This window comes from Impatiens glandulifera, chromosome 6 (assembly GCF_907164915.1).
Source record: "Impatiens glandulifera chromosome 6, dImpGla2.1, whole genome shotgun sequence".
Taxonomy (NCBI): Eukaryota; Viridiplantae; Streptophyta; class Magnoliopsida; order Ericales; family Balsaminaceae; genus Impatiens; species Impatiens glandulifera.
The window spans coordinates 41825698-41836738 of NC_061867.1; the positions used below are offsets into that span (position 1 = coordinate 41825698).

The 11041-nt window shown below is 32.5% G+C and overlaps 1 protein-coding gene across 2 annotated transcripts; it reads right to left on the reverse strand.

Annotated features, from left to right (window-relative positions):
* Nucleotides 1-1621: 1621 nt before the first annotated feature.
* Nucleotides 1622-8113, reverse strand: LOC124941388 (putative inactive cadmium/zinc-transporting ATPase HMA3). Of its 2 annotated transcripts, none has more exons than XM_047481699.1 (10): nt 8003-8113; nt 7634-7913; nt 5605-5862; nt 5355-5452; nt 4986-5241; nt 4738-4875; nt 3901-4228; nt 3600-3802; nt 3321-3523; nt 1622-3225 (listed from the first exon to the last, which is right to left on the reverse strand). In XM_047481699.1, exons 2-10 carry the CDS (start codon nt 7881-7883, stop codon nt 1801-1803), a joined length of 3159 nt encoding a protein of 1052 aa, XP_047337655.1. In that variant the 5' UTR covers nt 7884-7913; nt 8003-8113; the 3' UTR covers nt 1622-1800. The 2 variants fall into 2 exon arrangements, with proteins under 2 accessions (XP_047337655.1, XP_047337656.1); XM_047481700.1 differs by having other exon boundaries at nt 7634-7920; nt 8003-8090.
* Between the last annotated feature and the right edge of the window lie 2928 nt (nt 8114-11041).

Sequence of the window (11041 nt, forward strand, 5' to 3'; positions counted from 1 at the left end):
TGTTTTTGTGGCTTTTATTCTCTTTTGAGTTGTTGTTGGTGTGTGGTGGTTCTTTTTAGAAGCTTTTCCCTTTAGCCATGTATTTCTCTCCATTCGAGCTCGCTTTCTTGTTTGTCCTTAATTCCAACTCTCTCAACTTCAATATCGAAATCACCTCTTCAAGAGTGATACTTGTTCGTTCATACTTGATTGCATTACAGACTTTCTTGTAGGATTCAGGAAAAGAGTTAAATATTATTATTGCATGGTTTTCATTGCTCATTGCTTCGTTCTTGGCTGAGTTTGTTAACTCGATATTGAGTTTTAAGAACTCATCAAGATTCTGAGTAAGAGTCTTTTCTGACATCATCTTGTATTTAAACAGTCTCTCCTTCAAGTAAATATTGTTGGTTAGAGACTTGGATAGGAACAACTCGTTTAAACGCCCCCACATCGATGTCAGACTCTTCTTATTATCTATCAACTGAATCACATAATTTGAGAGATGAAAAATGATCATGTAAATCGATGTATCTATCATCTCTCTCTTGATCTTTACTAATCTCTAGTGGCCACGAGACTGGTTCTTCTAGGGTTCGCAGAAGATGCTGATGTGCCAAGAGAGTCTTGATTTTTTGCTGCCAGATACGAAAATCTCCATTGCCATTGAACTTGTCAATGTTAGTCTTCATGCTTGGCTGCCATTGGAATTCCCAAGGTGCAAATTTCTTTGTTGATCTTATGCTTATTTTTTGTTGAACCCGTCAAATTTGTTTTTACTTGCGCCTGAGTCGGACTCTTCCTTCTCCGTATCACTAGCCAGCGTTGAAGACCTTTCCAAGATTTCTCAAGATTCCTTAAGATTGATTTGAATTTTGCCCTAACCAAGCTCTAATATTACTGTAAAAAATTATTTCTTGATCAATCAAAGAACTGAGAAATTTAACAAAGCGAATACAACAACATAAGATTTGATATCGAAGTTCGACCAAAAAATTGGTCTACGTCTTCGTCGAGCTTTGTTAGGAGCTCGATTCCACTATCACAAATTCACAATCAAACGTTTCAGTTACACACTTGATCTTTATATATCACTCACACTTCTCTCCCCTCTCACTTGTGTGAACTATTTATCTATTTATAGAAGCAACTTGTCCCAACTCCCTTAAAAACTTAAGCCTTCAGACGATTCCTCACCGTTTGATCGTGCACTTCGACCGAGATAATGACATGTGTAGGATTAAGCTTGAACACTTCATTTAAACTGAGTCTGACTCATCAACTCAATATCAACCGTTGATTTAAGCTAGACGTGTCCATGATTACACATGACTATTATGGGAACTAAGTCATTTAACTCATAATATCTATATGAGTAGTGCAAGTTGGTTTAAGCGCCTACTGAACCAAAATCTTTACTGCATTATATCTATATGATGAGTAATATGACTTTAAGAAAACAGGGATACTACTTTCTTTCAGAGGAGAAATGACTTGATCTTAACTTCTTGAAGGTGGTAGGACATGTGGTGTTTGTAGCAAGTCTTTATATTTGGCAATAAATTTGAGAATCAAGGTCAGGTAAAAATGCTTAGGTAGGTTTTCAGTCATGATTGTAAGCCTCATTCCTTCATAAAGTATTGAAAAATCCTTCCAAGCTGCAAAATGATTTAAAAACTAACATAGTCCACAAACTGACCTGAAAGAAAAACTTGCTATACTATATCTAGCAATCTTCCTCCACCATCCATTAGAAGCAGCTTTAAAAAGTACACTATTACAACATTAAATTTAAATTATTCCATTCGATCATATCCTTCTCTACTCAATAACTATCTCCGATAAACTTAACCCCATATTCCCTTTCTTCCCACAACATTCCTTCCGAAAGCTCTCGCAACATCCACTTGTCCTCTTTATCTCCAAGCTCCCACAACAAGGTCCCTCATCCGGCCTAGAAATGTCAACATGAGGATCTATCATATGATGTTCTTGAGTGCAACATTTGTGCTCATTATGTTCTGGTGCCTCCTCATCAATCCCTGTTATGTCCCAATTGTGGTTGTCAACTAGGCTTGAATGGACAGGTTCGGGTTTCGGGCAGCAGTTGTGCTTTTCTTCATGGTGGTGATGTACATCCAAGCTTGAATGAGTAGGTTTGGGTTTCGAGCAGCAGTTGTTTTTTCCATGGTGGGGATGGTTATCCACAACTAAGCTAGAATGGGCAGGTTCGGGTTTCGGGCAGCAGTTGTTCTTTTCTTCATGGTGGTGATGCACATCTAAGCTAGAATGAGTAGGTTTGGGTTTCGAGCAGCAGTTGTTTTTTTCATGGTGGTGATGGTTATCCACAACTAAGATAGAATGGGAAGGTTCTGGTTTTGGGCAGCAGTTGTGCTTTTCTTCATGGTGGTGATGCACATCTAAGCTAGAATGAGTAGGCTTGGGTTTCGAGCAGCAGTTGTTTTTTTCATGGTGGTGATGGTTATCCACAACTAAGATAGAATGGGAAGGTTCTGGTTTTGGGCAGCAGTTGTGCTTTTCTTCATGGTGGTGATGCACATCTAAGCTAGAATGAGTAGGTTTGGGTTTCGAGCAGCAGTTGTTTTTTTCATGGTGGTGATGGTTATCCACAACTAAGCTAGAATGGGTAGGTTCTGGTTTCGAGCAGCAGTTGTGCTTTTCTTCATGGTTATGCCCAACTAAGCTAGAATGGGCAGGTTCGGGTTTCGAGCAGCAGTTGCGCTTTTGTTCATTGTGGTTGTGACCGTGGCTAGCTGTCGAGCCACAATGGGATTTCTTATGTTTATGAGCATGTTTAGGTTTATGTCCTCCTCTAAGAAGAAGCATGCTATTGAATATGACAAGTAGGCATGTACCAACATCAGTTAGAACAGCTGCCCAGACAAGTGGGTGACCGGCAATGGCTAAGGCTAGAATGGCACCTTTAGTGGAGATTGATATGATTACGTTTTCAATTACTTTCCTATAGGCTTTCCTAGCTAGCTTAACGGCTTCTGGTATCTTTCTTATATCATTTGACATGAGAATTACTTGCCCTGTTTCTGATGCTAGAGCTGAACCGGAAATACCCATTGAGATTCCGATGTCAGCCTCAGCTAATGCCAAGGCATCGTTTATGCCATCACCCACCATTGCTGTCGGGGCTTCGGTTTGGAGTTTCTTTATTATATTTGCCTTGTCTTGGGGTAAGAGTTCTGCATGTATTGCATCAAGAGCACCTTTTAACTGTAAAAACAAAACAAAACCAAAATCATTGGTCTTTCCAATGCAATTATACAACAGATATACAACAGATATACATCCAGATTTGATTAGCTAACCTGAGTTTGTATCTGGTTAGCTGCACCATTGTTATCACCAGTAAGCATGACAGATTTGATGCCCATAGATTTCAATTCAAGGATGGCTTCATACGCCCCAGTTCGACAAGTATCAGAGAGACTGAAAATTCCTACTGCTGTTTCTCCAATGAATATGTATCCCACAGTCTTCCCTTCCATCAGCTCAGGATCCATGTCAGGAACTGCAAAAGATTCAATCTTTACATTTAATTGACAAATTTCTCTTCCTTTTAGTAAAAAACAGTGAAGATATTTTACCTGATGAACACCCAGCTCTTATAGAAATCTTACGATTCCCGATATAGATTTCATTCCCTTCTATTTTTCCAAAAACCCCTTCACCAGGAAAGTCTTGGAAACCTTCCACTAATTCAGGCTTCGGCTCAACTGAATGGGTTCGTCCATAATCCACAAGAGCAGCTGCCATTGGATGACTGGACTTGCTCTCTATGCATGAAACCCTTTAAGAAAGATTGAGTTTTATGATCAGTTTCTGATCTTCAGATGATTAACATACTTACAGACTGAGACTGACCAGTTTCATTTAAAAAATACCTACCAGTAAAGAAGTGTGTTGATGGGGAAATAATCATGGAGTGATTGAAAGTTTTTTACTTCAAATTCGCCTCTAGTTATTGTCCCAGTCTTGTCAAAGGCAACCACCTTAATCTTAGAGAGTTTTTCAATGTATTCTCCTCCTTTGATTAAAAGTCCGGAGGTTGCAGCCTTTGAAAGGGCACAGAAAGTGGCTACAGGGGTAGATAGTATAAGAGCACATGGGCAGGCACTTACCAATACTACCAATGCCAAGTGAAACCACTCTGTTTTGTTGTGGACATTTAATGCAGCAGGAATCACAGCCAAACCGGCAGATAACAACACTATGGCTGCAAGACGAAATAATGTGTAAGATTTTTGTCATGTTTTTGTGAGACAGCAGTTTTTTTTCAGTGGGGGAGGCTAACAGATATGTTATGAATTGGTATATGTTTGTGCAAATTGAAACTTATTCACCAAACTTGTATATATGCAGTTTCATCAATTATTAGTCCTTGCAGAAAAGTATTAGAAACTACTTTGGAGAGTTACAAATTTGAGATTGACCAAAGAAACAAAACCCAATGAAGGTTAAATCTTCAATTGATAAGAAGAAGTCTACTCAAACTTGTTTTGGTGGACATTGGCTTTAATATCAAACTGGGTTCTGGCCATATATTGTTGCCAAATGATCCAAAAAAAATCTTTATAACAAAATTCACACTGTAATATAGATCATGATCCAAAAAAATAAAATCACTCTCAATTTGAACTTTGACAATTTTTGAATGAGGTGAAAATACTTGTTTCCAAATAGATGTTCATTCATGGAACTATGCAAATTCGGCAGGAGTCTGACCTGGTGTGTAATACTTAGCACATTTGTCTATAAATCTCTGAGTTTGGCTTTTACTATTTTGAGCCTCTTCCACAAGCTTTGCCATCCTGGCCACGACACTATCTTCGGATAGAGAAGTTGTTTTCACACTGATATAACCTGAATGGACACACACACACACAAACAAACAAAAATCAAAACTCATTACAAAAGATTACATCTTTCATAACAAGTAAATGTTTTGGAAACTAAGGGCAAAAAGTGTTTACCAGTGAGATTGATTGTGCCAGCCCAAACAATTGAATCAATTTCTTTAGTCACCGGGAATGATTCCCCTGTTAAAGTCTTCTCATCTACCTCACATTTTCCTTCAACTACAGTTCCGTCTATTGGTATATTAGTACCAGCCTTAACTGCTACAATGGTGCCAACTTCCACTTTATTAGCATCAACCTCTTCCCCTGTTTCAGCTAATACAGCTCTTCTGGGAACTACATTCATCAGGGAAGTCATGGTTGCACTTGCCTATGCAAGGAAAATAAAAAACATTATAGAAAGTATTTTCTGTAAACTAGATTAAATTTATATTGAGTAGCTAAAGATGTGAAAATTTGTCAGATGTGCTATTAAAGAAGAACCTTGTGACTTGCTCTTGCTTCCAGCCATTGTGCTATTGAGAATAGGAACACAATTGAGGCAGCTTCCCAATAATCCTTCAAAGCAATTGAACCCGCAACTGCAACATTAAATTCATCAGCCTTCATTTTGTCAAACAGAAAAAAGAAATAAAACTGCAGACAGCAACCATTCTGAGTACTTGAAATTGTGATTCTAGTTGAGAAAGTAAGAGTAGTAGTAAATAAAGATTCTCAATAATTGAAGAATGACCTGCTATTAAGACTAGAATGTTGGTATCAAGCGTGAGATTCCGTATTGCGGTTAAAGATCTGAGAAGAATAGGACCAATTCCAACAGCAACAGATCCTATGGCTAGCCATTGTAATGGGCTGTAAACATACTTGAGGAATGAAAGCAATAAAAGTACCCCACTTAACATAGCATATACACTTGGCCATTTTTTCTTGTGATTCGACTCTCCATATGTTCTAACATTCGCTTCAAGCCTCGCATGATTCAATGCCTTCACTGCAAGAACCGAACAAAGAATCTTGACATCACATCATTTTGCTGCTTTTTAAGTTGAGCAAAGTTGCAATTTGTAACGATTTTTTTTAGTTTATCTTTATCAATATCATCATACTAAAGGACTTAGTAGAACCAACTCCAAGAAACAAACTTTAGTATATCAAGTAGGAATATCAGAAACACAGTGTCAAAGTGGTTGAAGACCATATCCAAGGAAAATTGAATTTTGTTGAATGAGAATATATCAACAGTTGCCCATTTGGAAACACCCAGATGGGTATTTTTATCCCCCATGTAAGGATTTGTCTATTAACAAAATTAAAACCAGTGGCTTCCTTTCTAACTTGAACAGCAGTCAAACAGACAGTCTGATTGGATAGTTTTAAGGCTAAGGGATAGGTCAAGCATATCACAAAAATAGTAGGCACCGAAAGAAAATAGCAGTTAATATTTGAAAACAAGAATCAGATATATGTCATTTATTAGTAAATGCACAAAAACAGATGACTAATAAGCCAATATAAGACATGTCATTGACCACATGCAGCCATGTGGCAGTCCAAAATGGTCTCTCATAATTCTAGTCAGAGCCACCAAACTCTTAGCAATTAACCACCAAAGTAGTACAATAAAGTGATATCATTCAAATTAAAATAATAAAATTTCAGAAATACATATGCGGAATAAAGGGAAAATAAAATAAACGAATCATGATCAAGAAAGTATTGGGTTTGGTTGTTTCACACTACTTTCCTTATTGTCATTAACCAGCCCTTCTTTTGTCCAATTCACATTCACAACCTTATCTCCCTTTTTTTATTCCATAAAAGAAGACCAATTTACTAATCACAATCTGATCTTATAGGATTCCAAAAGTTGTCAAATATATTTTTTTATTTATTGGGAAGAATGATTCCATATACTAGTTAATAAAGAAATATATATTATATTTAATTGTTTGATCATATAAAATTCTCATCATATAGTTATATTGTAGAAATGATTTGTTTAAAGTTGGAGTTCATTATTTTTTTATTTTGGGATACAACTATTTTCTTAAAATAAAATAAAAAAAATTATTAGATGACATATTTTTTAATAACTTTAGTTTCGATTCTCCTTTTTGCAACTAATCCCACGAGTTAAGCATACACTTATTCAAAGAATCAAAACTTGCCACATATGACGGATATAAGAATCTTGAGTAAGGGTGGGTTTTAAAAAATTGTAAGGTGCACTTAAAAAAATAACAAAAAAAATTATGGATTAAACCATAATAAATAAAGTTTTGATTTTTTTTTTTTTAAATTAGATAAACAAAATATTGTTTTAAATTAAAAAATTATGGGTAATATCTAATTTGTATTTTTTTCTTTGATATTTATCTTTTCACACTCAAACCTTCTAAAATCATTTCATTATAGAAATGAATTTTTTCCAATTATCTTATATTTATGGCAATCAAATTTGGGGCCTCTAAAATCATTTTATTATAGAAAGGAATTTTTTCCAAGTAAACTATCTTATTATCTTTTTGTATTTATGGCAACCAAATTTGGGGTAAGCAAAAATAAAATAAAATATTTAAGAAAATCCCAATTATAGATTTATTATAAATAATAAAAAAATTGCATATTTCAGTTATTTGTTTTTATTAAAGTATATAAAGTTATCAAAACTTCACTTTAATTAAGAGAAAAAGCAAAAAAAAAGTATTAAAATATTAAAATATTAAAAGAAAAAGTCTAAAAATTAGGGAAAGAATTCATACCAATCTGGAGTTGAGATAGAACAAGATCATCATGAATGACAATGAGTGTTTTGGAAGGTACGATAATGGAGAAATCCTTAATCCCATCAAGCGACATAAGAATTTTTTCCACCAATGGTACCTCCGATGTACAACACAATCCGACCACATCAAAATAGCTTTTTGTAAACTTCTTCTTGTTCTGATCACCATCGATTTCCTTCTTAATAATCTCTCTTAATTCATCTGACCCAGTACCGTTCTTCACCATTTCAGATTCCAGTTTCACGATTAATCGGTCCTGGGTTCTTCAAACATGTAAAAATTAATCTAGAAATCGATCTGAAAAGTAGAAATCAAGCATCTGGGTTAGGTGTAGAGAGGACTAACCTGTAGTTTTATGTAAGTTCTACACGAGTAAAAGCTTCTTTGTGAAGAGAATTAATGGCGGAAGAAAGAAAAAACCAGTTTGTTAAAGCTGATGATAGAAGATGAAGAAAGTGAGGGTGGTGAAAACGAGGCGGGGAGGTTCATTTTAAAGAAGGATTGAACGGTGAACCGAACCGGGTTTATTTTTATGTACCCCACCACTTTACTTGTTAAAATGGAGTTTTCTCTTTTTAGGTTCTTTACCAAAAATAATAAATATTTATTATTTTCAGTTATCTTCTTTTTTCTTTTCATTTTAGGTCTTGTTTGGTGTTTATAAAATTTAATTCTTAATAGTATATAATAATATTTTTAAATATGTTATTGAAAAAAGTGAGGATAAAATAAATAAATATGTAAATATTTCAATCATACCTATCAAACAAGTTAGATAATACCACCGCCTTATTACAATTTTTTTTTCTACCGACATATAACATTAGTTAGGAGTTCATTTTCTATTTTTCTTCTTTTATCTATAATTTTATATTTTGTATTTTAAAATAATATAAATGATATAATTATATTTAAGACATCATAGTTATGGGTTTGAATTTTATTGAAAACGTTTTAAGATTAAGTGAACAGTTACGACAGTTAAAGTTTGTGTTATGTTATTAAATTAAAAAAAAAGTAAAACTTTTTCTTTCATTGAAGTGAATTTAGATACATTTATAACATAATTTTATCAAAAACAAAAAAGTAAATAAGTCATACATTTTTCTTTGTTTGAGTGTTATTAAATTAGTTCTATTTAAAATATATAAAGTAATAATAGTCTTCTAGAGTGAACAGATAAATGTTTGAATTTTTTTAATATATATATAAATATATATAATTTTTGGTTAATATTGAGAAAGAGCTTAAGTAAAAGCTAAACGTACTATTTTTTTATTTTTATATAAACCGGGAAGTGATAGTTATAGAGATCTTCTCAATCTTACTTTAAAATAATAATAATAATTTTCTTATATATTGATTCATATTTAATTTCGAGAGGATGTCATGTTCTACTTTTAATAAGAGTATTTTTTTAATAAAATTTTTAAATTATGTTAGTAATTTATATATATATATTTATTTATTTATTTATTTATTTATTTCTGTATGTTCATATGAATTTTACATTATTCATTTCTTAAATATAAATAAAAAAAACATTTTAATAAAAGGTGACCCATCTAATTTGTTTATAATTTATTTTAAAAATATTTAATAAGTATGGATAAAAACAAAAAACATTTAGACCAAAAACTTAGACCAGAATAATGTGTCAAGTTTTGTATAAATTAAAAATTTTATAAGTGAAAATTTTCATATTTCAATTCACTCCAAATTTAACCCATCATTTTTTTTTTCAAATTTCTATTTATTATCATTCTCTCTCTATATTCCCCATATTTTATATATCATTAATATTCATGTGTTATACAACACACATTCACAACCAGGAAGGTTTTGTATCGTGTTAGGCATACATTTTCCTCATCATCATGCCCGATATATCATAAAGTGCAATTAAAGATAATTAATGTTGTCATTATGAGAGTATATTAACCTATAGTTTGGTGATTTAATTATTTTACCTAATTACCTATATTCTTTAATTATATTTATATGAAGTCACATATAGACAGACCAAACCAAAGTGTATTAAGATTTTTAAAAGATGGTAAATAGCTCTTCATTCCTTTTATGCTTGTGTGCTTAAACAAAAGTTGATCATTAACCAAACTGACTTTAGGGTTTGATCTTACTACACTAATTATATATATGTATATATATCTTTTGTTCATATGGACCATGGTATGACTCATGAGCTAAGAGAGTTTTTATTTCTCTTAAAAATATCAATTCATTCTAAAAGGTGTCAAACCAACAAGAAAGTATTACAGAAAAAAAAAAATACAAACAAAGAAAAAAGAACAAAAAGACATGAAGACATAGAGTAACTTTAAAGTTATGTTCTCTTTAAAAATGTGCACTTCTTCCTCAATTTAAATACATATATTTGCTTACTATCTTTGCGTGTCTGGTATTTAAAATGGAAGTTGTTTTTGCTACATTTTATTTGAAAATGAAAATGCAAAAATCACTAAGATTGTGGTGCAAGAAGCTTAAATGATCACTTGAAAAACAAAAACAAAAAATGAGTTAATTGTTGCTAAATTAAAATAAGAGTTATATATAAAAAATTAATTAGAAAATAATACAAAGATAACACTTACAAAATCAAAATTAATCATTGATGATCTATATATATATCAAATTACATAAATCCAACGATTATTTGATTTGTTGAGAATTGATCCAAAGACGAACGCATTTGAGTTCTTGAACGATAACGGTTAAAGTAGAGCAAGACGAACGGACCAATGAAATGGCGTCGGAAAAATCTCCACCAAAGATTGAGTAGTAGTTAAAAATTATCCTTAGCCGAAGGTTGGTAATCAACGCCGAAATAGGTTCTGCCAAGTGAAAGTAGACAATCTACATATATGGTCAAAATAGTGAAAAATTCAAACAAATTATGGGAGGATAATTGTAAAAGGTCTTCCATATAAAAGATCAAATTGAGTAACTTTTTGTTGAAGAAATTAAAAGTAACTTCATATCTGATTATTCCATCTCATTTGCTGCTAAGAAGGGGACGGATATAGACTCAATGAAAGATTATTAATACAATCGGAGGGTATAAACAACAAATGATCCACCAACGATTGAAAATATTATTCAAACTATAACAATCTGAGAAAAAACATATTTGAGTGATGTAAAGAAAAACAAGACACAATCCCATGTTAAAAAGGTAATTAGAGGGGGCAAGAAAATTTGAACTTTCAACTTTTTTAGAGTTTATTTTTTTCGAGATAGAAATATGTTTTTATTATTTTTTTATCCATTTTTTCTTCTATATATTATTATGAGAAAATAATAATAAGAAAAATACTAAATATAAAAATGAAATAAAAATTTGTATTAAGAATATAAATTTAATTG